The 15,249-nt window shown below is 41.4% G+C and overlaps 1 protein-coding gene across 2 annotated transcripts; it reads right to left on the reverse strand.

Annotated features, from left to right (window-relative positions):
- Nucleotides 1-860: 860 nt before the first annotated feature.
- Nucleotides 861-15,109, reverse strand: cpa6 (carboxypeptidase A6). Of its 2 annotated transcripts, none has more exons than XM_020087342.2 (11): nucleotides 14,308-15,109; nucleotides 11,519-11,594; nucleotides 6,660-6,784; nucleotides 5,280-5,394; nucleotides 4,654-4,755; nucleotides 4,292-4,396; nucleotides 3,044-3,154; nucleotides 2,364-2,454; nucleotides 1,799-1,998; nucleotides 1,618-1,702; nucleotides 861-1,535 (listed from the first exon to the last, which is right to left on the reverse strand). In XM_020087342.2, the coding sequence occupies exons 1-11, from the start codon at nucleotides 14,913-14,915 to the stop codon at nucleotides 1,321-1,323; spliced, it is 1,833 nt and encodes a 610-aa protein (XP_019942901.2). In that variant the 5' UTR covers nucleotides 14,916-15,109; the 3' UTR covers nucleotides 861-1,320. The 2 variants fall into 2 exon arrangements, with proteins under 2 accessions (XP_019942901.2, XP_019942900.2); XM_020087341.2 differs by having other exon boundaries at nucleotides 1,799-2,001; nucleotides 14,308-15,102.
- Nucleotides 15,110-15,249: the final 140 nt, after the last annotated feature.

Consider the following 15,249-nt stretch of genomic DNA (forward strand, 5'->3'; position numbering starts at 1 on the left):
ATGTAATGCTCCACCTAACCTATAACTGTGCACTCAGTGCATGCTAAATGTTACCCCAATGTAGTTTTACAGCAATTTTTTGTCTAACAGCAAATACATCCAGGAAATCTGGCAATTTGACAACACTGATTTGTCAGCTGTGGGCGTCTAGTTCACTTTCACTTTGGACCATCTTGCGAGTCAGTTCCACCGTTTCTGAATCCATAAACTGGAGCAGAGCTGCAGAATCAGAGGCTGAGAGTCAAGAGAAGAAAAAATAAAATAGGGGGATGTTATTTAAGCTCTAACTTGCTAAAAATAAGAGCTACAAATGTGACATATCACTTATTTCTTTAATGACATGCAAGTTGGAACTTTTTATACAAGGTGTTTGTTTTTAACTATTATGTCAATAACAGACCAAAATAAATGTCTAAAAACAACATCAATGGGACAATATAAGTATGTACTGTTATATAAACAACATTTATTCAAGTCAGATATTATACATTTCATAAAATATCACATCAGCTGTAAAAGGTAAACATTTCTGACACTGATCTATACCTGAGTAATGACACATTATGCTACTGAACCAACAGACTTTTCAAATGTTAGTCTGAACCAAATGAAACAAGATAAAAAACATATCTAACAAAAAAATCTTGATTTAAACTAAACCCTATAATTCCAAGTGAGAGCATATTATGTACAAAATCAATGTTGCAGTAATAAAGGCATTAATACATGAACAGCATGAGTTTAAGAATCTAAATTAGCATCATATTCATTCAAAACTACAACTTATGACAACTTTTATTTTATTTGACACATTTTGAAAGACATTAAACATCTACAATGTTTTATTCCAAAAAGTGCTGTTGTATCAAGTGCTTATATGACTGCCATTCACCGTAAAAAGCTTATTTTATTATGGTTAAATCTGTGTTATTCGTCTTTGTAACTGGAGAGCGACAGCTAAATCTTGGGGGACAAACAGAGAAATACATGCTGGAAAGAATCCTGGTCCACATTCAAGCTCAGAACTCAAAAGGCATCGATCCACCAGGATGCTCAGGATGTAAACAGTCTGGTTGCTAATAGGGTTTTTGGTTTTTAGCACAAATGAAACCTCCACCACCATTAGTTCATATCGTTACAGAACCGAAAAAGAAGGCGAAGAGCTTCAAAAACAAGGAAAAAACCAATTAAAATCCATGTTGTGGTTCTCAGCTGCTCTTCCCTTGATGATATCTGGGATTAATATGAAATCTCAGAGGAATATGAGGTGCGAAGATAAGTAGCTGTGAGGGTGCGAGACTGCAGGGACCTAGAGGGTGGTCATATATATGGAAATCTGTCCCGGTCTGTCTCGCACTTCTTCAGCAGACCCGATGCGATGGCCTTCACGGCCCTCATTGTCTCAGTGCACGTTGGATTGATGAGAGATTCGGGCAGGAGGAAGCCGAAGTATCCCGTGTCCCTCAGCTCGAATGCAAACGCGTAGCGGATCCCGTTCCTGTAGGCCCAGTCGATAGAGCTGCCTGAACTAACATCTGTGCGGAGAAAGGAGCGTTTAGCAAATCAAAAAACTTTGGGTGAATTCTGTTTCATTTCCTAAACAGGAACGGGACTCACACAGAGTTGTGGAGGCAGGTCCATATCTGTACTTCACTCCATAGGCAGAGTACAGGGCTGTCACTGCATTGTGAGCCGCCGACTCCTGCAAAGAAAAAGCTCATCGCTATTATATATTTCTTCAAAGTAGGATTTAATATCACATTGACTGGGTTCCCTCAATAAGCAGCAGGTGTCTTACCACACAGTTGAAGTTGGGGATAGTGGCGTACTTGTAGGAGTAGGGGTACAGCAGCATTTGGGCGTAGGCGTGAATGGAGATGTACGCTTTAACACGCTTTTTGTGCTTGCGCAGGAACTTGGCAACAGCCTTGACTTCGGGTTCCGATTCAGGAAAGGGGCCGCAGTAAGTGTCATCGCAGGGATGGGAGGAGGCCCCTTCTTCTGAGGAGGTAAAAGAGGATCAGAGGCTACAGTCACACCATCCAATCACTTCAGGATGATCTGGATGATCTGGAGGTTTAGGGCACTGTGATGTAGATTCATTATATTCTGGACCTGATCCAGCTGCAGTGACTGTGCAGGCAGCATGGAGACAGAAAGACATGAGGGGGAAACTAAAGCAGATTGAGAGTGAAACTCAGATTGTTTCTGGATGCCTTGAAAATAGATGGAAAATACAAAATAACCAAGAAACTACAAGCAATGTCTATGTCTGTGTGTTTGTCTGTGTGTTTGTCTGTGTGTGTGTGTGTGTGTGTGTGTGTGTTTGTCTGTGTGTGTATATGTTTTATGACAAAACTCACCACACCACTTCACTTTCCAGTTTCTGTTAGCGTCCACTCCCCGGCAGTGAAACTTGTGATTTTTGGAGCGCGTCTTCCTCCAGAACCGATCCTACAGAGAAAAGAACAAACACCATCACTGTGCACCCACTTACTGTCAGACTCATCAAACAAACACAGTTATCTGCCATCTCCTAAGTGATCCATCTGCCACTCATTCAGCCTGAGTGGGTCTGATATTAATGGCAGATATGGAGATAGTAGATGAGCAGCACTTTTCACTTTTCACTGAAGCGAACATGGATAAGTGCAGCATAGTGATGAACCATTTTATCGTCTTTCTGCTATTCAGTTTTTCAATTACAGTATGAATTCTGATCCATTTGAGGACAAAGTCCGCCGAATGCTGTGGGTGGGAGGGATGAGATACCAGTTTTTATTCTGAATAAAATGAAGGGCTTTCTCCACTGAGCCCTGCAATCAAAAATTCTGACTCATGCCATTGTGAATAATCAATAGCAAGAGTCTATATTTTGTGTGTGTGGAGAACGGCCGACAGAAGCTTTTAAATTACTTCTGAAAACGTATCATTTAAACATAATTGTATTAATTCCACTGCATTAATTCATTACTTCTATGCTTTGTCTATTTTATTGATGTGGTTTTAATGCTGTGTTCTATTATTATCATCATCGCAGTACCGTGGTCCAGCTGAAGTCATATCCATCCACATTGAAGACAGGCATGATGTAGAAGTTGAGCTGGTTGAGCAGGCGTCTCATCACAGAGTCGTACTGGTATGAGTTAATGGCCTGCAATGATAACATGAAACAGAACGTTTACACAGCATAGTAGTACTGCATTTTATTTTAAGACACAGAGCTAGACTGTGGCTTAATAACACAATAACATATTATTAATATATGCCATTGTTTCTATTATTTCGCAAACTTACACGTGTTTATCTCAGTTCTTTGAGTGCACAAAAAAAAAAGGTCTAATGCTCAGACTGGTGTGAGTGTGAGTGAGTGAGTGAAGATCTAATACAGCTTATACCTGCTCATTAATCAGACTCAGGCCAAGGTTAACGTGCTTAAAGTGCTGAACAAAGATAGCACGCTGACCTCCAGTGGCCAACCCACGTTATTACACCATAATGAAGCCATATTTAATTTTTATGCAAATCTGTTTCTGATATCCTGCTGCGTCCCCCCACCCCCCCCCCACCCCTTCATCTTTCTTCTTCTATTTCTATCTTTCTTTGAAGAGTTCTCTACTGAACTTGCAAGTCCATGTAAAGGCCTGAGGTGAATGTATTTTAATTGGTCTCTATATGATAAGTACCAACAAATTTAAAGGTTTTTTTTGGGGGCTTTTTTTGCCTTTAAGTGTGAAGAAGGAGAGCAAGCTGTGAAAGGGGGACAGAGAGAGAGAGAGAGTGGGGGAGGACATTGGTTGGAACCAAACCCATACTGCTGCAGGTTGAGGCACTGCCCCATTACTCTGTGTTCTAAATTGATATTCGTAACTCTGTTGCAGATCCCACTCATCTGGCATTAAAGTGGTATAAAACGAGTCATTAAAGGTTTGTGTGGTTCATGACTCTGATCTCTTTCTTCAGAGGGAACTAACTAAGACTTAATGGATGTGATGGAATTCGTGCAACAGTCTGGGTCGTGTTGAGCATGTGAACAATAGAGGGTGTTCTGAAGTATTTGCATAAGTGCACATGACAAGTGAGCAGATGTTCACATTTTGTTGAAGACCCCAGAGACCAAACATCACAGGCTGTCTGCAGCAGGAAGTCAGTCATTCGGGGAACATACTGGAGGGTATATGTTGCTATTAAGACACTGTTTTTAAAAAAAAGCCTTGCAATGGTGTAAATGATGCATAACTTCGAGCAGTGTTTCACTTTTCAAATTTGTAGGCAAGAAAGACGAGACCACCTCTTTGACAAACCACTGGCAGAAGGCCGGTCCGATCCACTCTCTGGCGTGGACGCCGCAGTCGATCCACACGGCTTTCTTCTGGGGACGACTTCTCTTTCCTAGCTGACAACAGACAAGAGCAGTTTTACTGTGGCACTTGTGTGCATGTGCATTAACCTGTGTGCTTCTGTAGTTCAATCAAAAACCTATAATAATTAATCAATTTGCATAAAAATGTTACTAATAGTCGAATTACCTGAGTGAAGGTTGGGGTTTTGAAATGGCAGAGAATGAAAAACACTTTGATAAACTTTTGTTGTATTGCTATTGATGAAAATCACTTTGCGATATATATTGATCTTTTTTATCTTCTGTCCTACCTGAAGCACATAGAGTGGCCTTCCTTCGTATGACTTCCCGATGGAGAACATGTCGACCAGGTCAGGTTGGGTTCTGTTCATGTCAAACATCCACGTCTGGATCTTCAGGGCAGAAAGTAAAGTCAAAAATGTAATGTATTTTACAGAGCTGTCAATAAAGTTTTCAGGAGTGATTTCTCAAAGATCAACAGAGTCGATGAGTGTACATGAGTGAGTGTGTGTGGGCTTGCGTCTTTCCCTTGATTGTGTGTCTGCACGGGCACGTTAAGATGCTTGTGTGTGTGTGTGTGTGTGTGTGTGTGTGTGTGTGTGTGTGTGTGTGTGAGTGAGTGTTTTACAGGATCAAAGCTCAGAGTGCTAAAGTTATGTGTCGGCTCTCAGGATCTGTGTTTTTGGAATTCCTGATTGCTTCGCTGGGCCTGACAGATCCATGAACTGGCAGAAAAAATAAACACTCTACAAAGTGCGTGCCTGCGTGTGACAGCGAGGGAGACCCATGGAACGAGCTAACTGGGAGTCTGAGAGCACCTTATACGAGTGGTTATTTATTTGCTTTGTGTGTGCATCAGATGAGAGAGCAGAGCGGGGTGACAGGCAGGTGGGCTGATGGAGGGCTTCACATCTACCTCTTCCAGAGAGTGGTAAACCTCGTAGTCATACTGAGACTCTGACCTCCGCCTGCGAGAGGAGCGAGATCCTGTCTGCTTTTCAATTTCCTTCTGCAGATTGGAGATGAACACCCTGTGGATGGGACGGAGAGAGTCAGACATTATAGACATCATCGATAACAACAGTTTCTTACAACCATGAGAGTACTGTACAGACATCTTAGAGGGTTATTGATACTTGAGATTAACAAAAAATGGCAGAATATACCTCCGCCAAGGCACAACAGTCCCCTTATGAAACCACATTTAAATTCACTTGATCCAGATATTTGTTTGGATCTGCACCAAATTGCACACGCTAATAAATATCAGAAATCCTAACGCAGTATAAAATACTGCAGTATATCTGCATATTAAATGCTGGTTCAGGGGTCCCACATTTATTGTTGACTCATTGCTGACACCACTGATACAGCTGCTCTCACTCATCCTCTGCTTCCAAACCAGATTCCCACATCAGTGCTCGTTCGGTTTGTACAAATGAAACCAGTTTTGTCACTGCCGTCTATCAATAACTAAAATGTATTGAAAATGAGCCAAAACCATAACGATCACTATAACTAACTGTTCAAAGACCCTGTCTGATCAGACCCCAGCGCTCCCAACTTCAAACAAAACTAGATGATGTTTTTACAGAGCAGCCATTTCAACAAATATAAATGTTTAAAAAGGTCCATATGCATATATTTCTATCTATAATTACTTCAATAACTTTTAAAAAGGACAGAAGGATGAAAACTATTATCCTGTGAGTCAAATTTGGACGTTTCAATTCATCAACCTCAGTATCTCAACTAAGCACCAGAGACTGTATTCCCTGCTGTGTAAACCATTTTTGAAAAATCCTAAATAAATCAATGGGGGGGCCCCAAATCCACCGATCTGCAATTCCACCCTCGGGACAAAAATGACAAAGGGATCTTTTCTGGCTGCGGCTGCTTTGATAAAACTCCATCTTTTCACTGTTAATGCCGATGAAGGATGGGGTGAGGAGATGAAAGAGCTGCTTTTAGGAGCAGATTGCAAGAGGGGCTGTGGTGTGTGTGTGTGTGTGTGTGTGTGTGTGTGTGTGTGTGTGTGTGTGTGTGTTTGTGTGCGTCACAGCCTTGAGGAAGTATGAGGTATTTTGCATGCAAACTATGGCCGACCCTGCATGTGCAAATCATATATTCTGGCGAAGGGAAAGCTGGGTAATTGCAATGTCTAGCAGATGTATCTCTGAGTGTAGAAACTTTGCAAACACAATCACCCATTATGTGAGAGTACAGATATTGCATGTGTGTGTACCATAGTATGTGTTTCCAGTATATATCCACTGTAGGGTCTTTCCAGCCTTACCGATAATCAATATGTTCTTGCTTTAAGCGTGCACGTAGGCTTCTCGTGTCATTGCGTTTCACGTGCACGTCCACAGTGGCGTTGTGACAGATCAGAGTAACACTGTTGGGCTGCCACAAGTCCACCTGAAGAGACAGGACAAAGATACTGTGACACAAACAACCAGCAGGATTTTATAATGAGAGATATACAATAAACACTTTAACATGTAATACACAAATATTTAACAGGATTCTTTATGTTCTGATACTCAATCCAAAATGTAACCAGGTACTGGTGCGAGGTGTCATCACTTACCCTCCTGTATTCCTATAAGTAAACTAAAACAAAGGGTTGAGCTCCTATGACTCAAAGAAAGACGTTATCATCTCATTTGCTGGGTGTTCAAACAACATCAAAACATTTTGTGATAATGGCCAATTTGTTTTGGACCTGGACACTTTAAAATTCCTCTGGTCTCTACCCTCGACTGACGGAGTGAATCAGGGGACTGTTGACTCCACAGTGTTAATGGGCCTCTTTCAGCTCGTGTTATCAGGCTGTGATAGTCGGACCTGTTAGCTTTAGCTCAGACAGCCCACGGCCAAATAAACACAGACACCATGTGGTAACTGAGATAAAACAACATGAAGGAGGAGAAACTAAAAGAAAAAGTATTATTGAGCAAACAGGAAAGCATTGATCTGGTAAAGACACACACATACACACACACACACACACACACAGTAGCCCCTGCAAAGCCATCGAGAATACTGTACATTCAAACATGTGTGGACGTCCTCACCTGGTTTTAATTTGCAGCGTGGGGGCAGAGTCAGTCTGGCACACACGCTTGTTAATGTGTCAATTGGTTTAATGGTTTACAGAATGCATACCAGATTAATTGAACTTTCCTTAGAGCCAAATGGAGCAGAGGAACCCAGCTGGAATGTTTGTTGCCCTCGAGTGTAAACCGCTCTCTACTGCTGCACTTTTATGGTCTTTCCAAATGGTTAAGCACCCCAAATGTTTCAGTTATGCTGCTCTCCAAGTCAAACAAATCCGAAACACATACGCCTAAAAGCCACTTAAACGTGTCTGATCAGATAATACGACTCCTCAAAAACAATTCCCTCAATTTGACGTTTTATAGTTGAATTTATTGGGAGCCCTGAAGATGCTTTTCTCTGCAGTCTGCGTTCTAAATCGTCTCTCTCTTTAAAATGTGACGTTTCTGTGTTTTGAATGTCTGCATATACAGGGCAGCTACTCAGTTTGTCTTGTTTTGGTTGGTGTCATACAGACATGGGCACAACAAGAAAGAAAAAGTTATAGTTCTATAAAAACAGGCTGGCGTTTTTCGTGAGGGCAGATGAGGCGAGGCTGTAGCCAAGTGTTTTATACGTCAAGGGAAGGAAAGTAAGTTCAACAACGTAAACTGCTGTGGCTACCTCCAACAAGGTGGTTATGTTTTCACCCCTGTTTGTTTGTTTGTCAGCAGGATTACGCAAAAAGCTACATAATGATTTCCTCGAAACTTGGCGGAAGGATGGGACATGGGCCAGGAAAGAAACCATAAAATCTTGGCATGGATCTGGACAAAGGGGTGAATTCAGGAATTGTTTGTTACTTTCTTCTTTCTAACAATCTTATCGGAAACATAATCACTTGAACATCATCATCATCAGCAACAGTGTGATAAGAACTACCTTGTGATGTGTATTTTGACTTTTTAGTTTGGTCCATGTTGCATCTGCTAACATGGAGGAGATAAGATTTATGAATTAAACCCAAGCCAGCAGGGGGCAATCAATCAATCAATCAGCTTTTGGGGAACTAGCACGCAGTCTAGTTTAACATACAGTCTGTGGTTCTACTGAGTGCCATTCTAGTTGAATGTTTTCTACATTACAGATTAAACCTTTCAAATAGGACCCGTTGCTAAAGACATGCTAAAGCTTCAGGACCTAAATGAGCAGTTCAACATTTAAAGCTGATCCAGTCTGTTGAAGTAGCTGAATTATTTCAGGACCCAATTGCAGACTGTAGTCGAGGGCGTGGGAGGTGCAATGATGATATTTTTATGAAAATAACAGGTTTACGAGGTGACGTGGTGACAAGATGACCTGAAGGTATACAGGTGACCATGGCAACAGGAATACACACGCACATCGAATGCTGGGACACGCAACCAGGAGCAAAACAGGAACAACAGGGAAGAGACGAGTTGACGAGGAATAAGGGGAACAAGGAAGTGCAGAAAGTAAGAAGACACAAGGTGCAACAGAGGCGGTAAAAACACTGGGACAGGAAGTAATTTGAAAACATGGTTTCAATATAAGACAGGAAATAATATAGATTCCAGAAAATCACTGAAGAGGAGCAGATTAGATGCTGATGCTACAGCTGCCATTGTGACTGGACACAGTTTAGCTTGTTCAAAGCTAACAAAATTCCCCTGCTATGACAAACTACTCCTTTAACAGTGCTGTTAAGACCTGTGTAGGGACAGTCATGGGTCAATTCTAATTCTCTCCATCAGACCAAAACCAGATGTCTCTCATCCTGTTAAGAGGAGACAGATTGTAATGATGAAGTCATCCATAGACACGACGTGAAACCTCCCCTCAGACAGTAAAAACTGAATAGTTCATACAACGCAATGACAGCAGCCCTTTAATAAGATATTAGTACATCTGTGAAACAGATGTAATCCTCGCAGAGTTGCATAGACAATACTTATACAGTATCATCCCAGAGAGGGGGACAGAACTGTGACGCTGCTCACATCCAACAATGTGCAACAAGGTGATATTTCTATTGGTGTCATCTTAATCAGTTAATTAATTAACTGAATCCATTAATGGGTTTTAACATTTTCAGGTAAAAACATAAATTAACAAATAGATTCTTTGTTGTGATCATCAGATAAGACTTTAGTATTTAAAATGATCATAAGTTGTTAATTCCAAGTTGTAAATATTTGGACATATCTTGTGTCCCATTATAAATAGAATAGAAACATGTTCTCCAGTAGCTGATGTTGAAATGGTACACAAAAGCAAATATTAGCTTTTTGTGTAGAAATACCTTATCTTGACAGTGAATAGCTGCAGTGAAGGTATTTGCTCGACTGGGTGCATTCTGGAAGCGTTGCATTTCTTCACACCCACAGAGTGTGGCCAGGACTGAAGACCAGACTCTGTTCAATAATGGTGCCGTTAACAGACCATGCTACTAACGACTTAGATAAATAGCTTCGGTTTACCCTAAACTGCTGCTACATATAGAATCACCAAACACGATGATTCCTATATACCAGAAGTATCTTCGTGGTAATGAGCTGCCCACCACCAGGTGTTTGGAGTAGCAACAGTAAAAGCGTACACATGGATAGGTTGCCTTTAGGTTACTTTAAAATAGTCTTATTGGATAACTACGGATCTGAATCTTCATTCTTTTGCATTTATTGTACAGTAGTTTTTTATTATTTCACCTCAGGCCTTGGCTAAGGCTGTAAATGTTGGCTCCAGCACTGAAGGCATGGCAGTGTGGCTAAGCTACTGAAAACACATATCCACAGCTGTCCAAACACTATCTGCCACTGCCTCGGTCAGCCTTAGAGCACCATGTCCGCTGCCCTTCCATACCAAAAAACCCAGGCCAGGTCCTGACCAGCAGCCGGGCTCTTGTCTGCTCTCCCTCCACAAATCCTAAACATTTACAGAGTCCTCATTTTGCCCTCTTCTGTTGTGTTTCTAAAATGCTTTAAATATTAGCTCTTCAATTGCACTTTATATTTATTTGTATGAAACAGTTCTGTGAAGCAACTTCCATTGGAGATGAGTGACTATCAATATTACCTCAGTGTCCTCAGTAGTAGCTACTGGTCTTCACTGTCTGCTGTTTTATTAAAAAGATTTAAAGTTATTGGAAGGCAAGAGACAGTAAACAAATATTTTGTCAGTCTATGGACAATGTGGACGGAGACAGCCAAGCAAATAGTCAGTTTGGTTTAAAATGTTTTTTTTAACTTGCCATCGTTAATCTACTTGTCATTAGTTAGTGCTGGAAAATTATCTCCTGTACAGCACTAATATTCAGAAATTTGACTTTATCTTTCAAAAGCACAATCACTCATAATTCATTTTCCAAAGCAGTCGGTTGAGTATTTGTTGAATGAATTTCTTCAGTTGGAGGCAGCTCGATATGCTTTTACTTTACACAAACTGTCTTTGCTGCGTATTTACAAATTAAAACAATGTGCAGAGAAAGGTCATACATGCTCTTGAGGCAGATGGGTAATTGCTCCCAAATGAGTTTGGGAAAAGAGGCAGGGCTTTGGTGTCTTCCCGGGTTTCCCCATAATTTTGGTTTCTTTGAAACACATGTTCATATAGTTTGATCGCTGTGAGACATCCAAGCGTTCAACTCCCAAAATGAAAAATGTGTTTTGTATTTCTATTCAACATTTCTCCCAGAGTGAAATGAATACAGAGCATCAACAGTATCTCGGGCTCGTAGACAGGGACTGTGTCCTGACTGTGACAGATGACCACACTTGGTTGGTGATTGTCTCTCGCTGTCCCCGACCTCTGTTTTTTTTTTTTAAAGTGGTGTCATGCCTCACTCACATCTGTGACTGCTGTCCAAAAGTCATAGAAAAGGCCACTGAGGAGCTACAGGCTGGTACTAGAAGCATAAATACAGATCTTACAATATTTATATTCAAGAAAACACATCAATAGAAAATAGATTTTGAAGTCAAATCATTCAAAATATTGTGTGATAACATTTTAAGACTGGAAGGACAAAACATATAATACAGCAGAGTGCATTTGTGTGTGACAGGAATATAAAAAGAAAAAATAAGTGCAAACCTTCATATGTGCCAGAATTTTCTTCAGCACTTGGACCTCCTCATCGTTACCCGGAGTTATCCTGAAGACTTGATCGCTGCAAAAACAAGAGAGCTCCTGTAAGTGTCACGTTACAGCTGCAATCAAAGTGCCCCACAGGGTTTTCACGCCACTGCAACGAGGCATGGATCCATTTTCCCTAAGTGCACATCAGCTCAAAAACATCTGGGCCACAGTGTCACACGCTGTAACCCAACCACCCTTCGTGCCGACCTAAGGTGTCATAACAGCATTTTTTTGGGTGGTGAAATGGGTGGAGTCCTATAGATGACAGGGTCAAACCACAGTCAAACAATCAGTGTGAGACATCATTACAGGATTCTATTTCATCGTTTCCAGCTCTGCAGGTAGCACCTGGATCTATTCATTGGTGGATACAGAAGCAGCAGCTGTTTCACATTTTCACATACTGATATGTTCTGTGTAGGTAGTTGGGAAAAACACCTGTTAACTTAGCAAACACAAGCTGTTTAACATTTTCTAAAGCTGGAGAAATAAGAATTATAATGCATCAATTAAGTTAAGATGTTTTCCAGAGCCTAAACCCAATGGTAAGTCATTTTTTCCACTACGTAAATCTGTGATGTTTTCCCAGATAGAAAAGTTTTATGTTTATTCAGAGAGAGTAAATAACTTATGAATATAACAATATAACGAAAGGCAAGACAGTGCCCACTGTGTTAAGGTTTATTAAAACCATACACAAACCTTTGATGGTTCATTTTCTCAAGTCTGCCAAAATCCAATGTCTAGATTAGATTTAAAAAATAAAAACTCTAGCGTATCTAAACATCTGCAGTCAAATTCAATTTCCTCTTTGCTTCATTTTGAAGACTTCATTCAATATTTTAATCAAGAGCAGAATACATTGTATGGTTTAAGGAGATGTTTGTAAAATCAGCTGTTTTCAATATAAAAAAATCATTATTATGTAAATCTTATATATATAAACAAACACTGGAAGCAAATAGAGAAGTTTGAGAAGTGAAATTGCAAACCACCTCATTTTCTTTGCCTTACTACAAAACAAAAGCACTCACTAGTCTTATTTTAAACTTACATTGAGCAGATTACGGTTTCTGGCCTTAAAATTTAACACGCTGCTGATAATCCATTCAAGTCTTAATTAAAGTCTTTATTTGTTTGTTTCTGTCCATCTGTCCTGTCTGTGTCCCCTTTACTGTCTCTCTCCTTCTTTTCATCTTCCTGTCTCACATTTTGCCTTTTTTAAAGACCTTTTTTTTTTTTTACAATGTGTCACACAGGAAGCAGGGGCCCCCCTCAACAAAGGTGGCAGCAGGCCACTCTGAGGTTTTGGCGGAACAAAAGGACCGGGGCACCCGACGTGAGCGGCCGCTCTATTTCAGTGACCACAACACACTGCCCTTTCAATGAAGATGATTGAAGATGGGGCAGGACGGCACAGTTTTGGAGGTAAAAATGTTGGCAGGATAGGAAGGGAATGAGGAGGGTGATATAGGCAGATCTCGAACCTCAAAAACAAAAGATATATTCTCTTTGTCGACACTGTATACTTGTGTTTTTGTTTTTACCAGCAGCATGACAGAGTGCCGTACACAGCCCCTGAGAAAAATAATGGCATCCCAAAGCTCTACTGTCTTTAAGTCAAAGATAATAGTGTGTTTTGTTGCAGCGCTGTACTAAAAGAGGCCTTTTCCCATTGCATCCACCAGCTGCAGGACTAAATCTGTCTCTCAGTTGTCAGAGCATTGATTGAAGGACTCTCTCTGGGATGGAAACAATTTGTTTTTGACACAGTCAGGCCTTTAAATCAAGTAGTTAGCTCTCATTGTTGTTACATGATCATCCCATCTATATTTAAGTCTCCAAATCTTGGTTTTTGATATAGATTTATATGACATTATTTGACAATGAAGACCTTCTTTTAAGACTAACGGCTCTTTGTAGGTCAACATCCTCCACATCCTTGCTTTCGCGCTGAAACAGGTCTCTACCACAGCTCTGCATGTTGGGACTTTTTGTGTCACACCAGACGTTGTGTGTGTGTGTGTGTGAGGTGCACAAATTCTGGAATACATCCAATGTATATGTTGTTTGAGACAGATGGGGGGGTGTCCAGCCTCCCACTGCCACTGCTAAATAACATCAAAAAGCTCTTTTGAGGTACAGGCCATTAATACTTTCACATGCACCAGTTACGCCTTCGTCATGGTTGTGTCCAGCCCCAGATGGTCCAATTAAAGATCAGACCACTTGCAAATTTAAGGTCAATTCCTGACTGTAAGGTCTTGTTGGAGAAGTGTGTGTCCCACATTCAGCATCATAAAACTGTTGTACCAGGGCAAACATTTGAGAAAATCAAACATTATCGCTCTATAATTTCTTGTTTATTTTAAATAAAGAATCATGTGGTTATATAAAACCTACAGTTTTTGAAAGGAACACACTGAATTGCTGTAAGCATCCACTGTGACATCTGTGCGTATCAAACGATTCAATCTTATCCAAATGCCAACAGAAAGCAAAAGCAGTCTGGGGAGAGTCAACTAAAAACACTATATTATGTCTCAGACAGATGAAGATGATTGTGAGCATAAAGACTTTCTTTGTTCACCCCCCTCTGCTCTAAGATCACAAACTGTGTCTTGATGTGAAGATCTCTGCAGACAACTTGTGAGAGCAGCTCTGCGCACAGTCTCATCTCTCTGTCCCCTCATCTATGTCCAGGCTCCCACGAGCCCCAGAAATGAATGGGGGTCTTTACTCACCCTGCGTAGCGGTTGTTGTAGAGATAAGCACCGACGGGACATAGCACGTTACTGCAGATTATCACACAAGCCAGTAAAACTGAGGCGCGAAATGCGCTTCTGTGGTCCAGTGCCATCCTTGGCAAAGCGCGGAACGCACCGATTTTTGGCAACTTTACAGGACGCACGCCACCTGATCCAAAGCAAAGAAAAAGAGTCAGAAAAAGAAAATCACAATGTGTCGATCCTGGCGCACCAGCTGCCAGGTTTGGCCAGTGTGACTTATTTCGTTGCGGGTGCGCTCCGGTGTAGTTCCCCGTCTGACACAGAAGCTGCGAAAGGTGCGAGAGTCGGTCAGCTGGCACAAGAGGAGCATTTACCAGCTCTTTGAAGCCGCAGAGGGAATTACAGGGTGCCAGCGGCAGCGGCAGCTCGTTTTTAAAATGAGGAGGACCTGAGTCACGTGGTCCTGGTGTCTGCAAAGTTGGTAACTGGATCCGTGTCTGACGCGCAGGAGGAGACCATCTGTAATGTCTCATGAGCTCACACTTGATGGGTGCGATTTTTAAAATGACAAACCTGAGTGCGTCAACGTTTGAAGATGATGCGTAAAGGTCTGTGTAACGCATATGTCATCTTTCCCACCTCAGAACAACAGAGCCATTCTTCCTGTGCGCTCTGATCGGGTCCTTTGAAGGAGGAGATACACTCTGCTCTTTCTCTTTTGTGATAAAACATCTGAGGGCTCATATATCACTGTTAGATATGCTGAGCTGTCCACTGAGACAGACACGTTCAGTCCAGAAGAGGCTGTCAGCTACAGCCAAGGACCCTTAATATTCTGGGGACCCCCCTCATGCAGGGACGTGCACAGATGGAGCATTTCCCTATCCTGAAAAAATGCAACATCCCCCACCCCCCTGGTGTAAGTTATCACAGAAGTTTCCTGTAAACTAGTTGCCA

The sequence above is a fragment of the Paralichthys olivaceus genome, chromosome 17, assembly GCF_024713975.1.
Source record: "Paralichthys olivaceus isolate ysfri-2021 chromosome 17, ASM2471397v2, whole genome shotgun sequence".
Lineage (NCBI taxonomy): Eukaryota > Metazoa > Chordata > Actinopteri > Pleuronectiformes > Paralichthyidae > Paralichthys > Paralichthys olivaceus.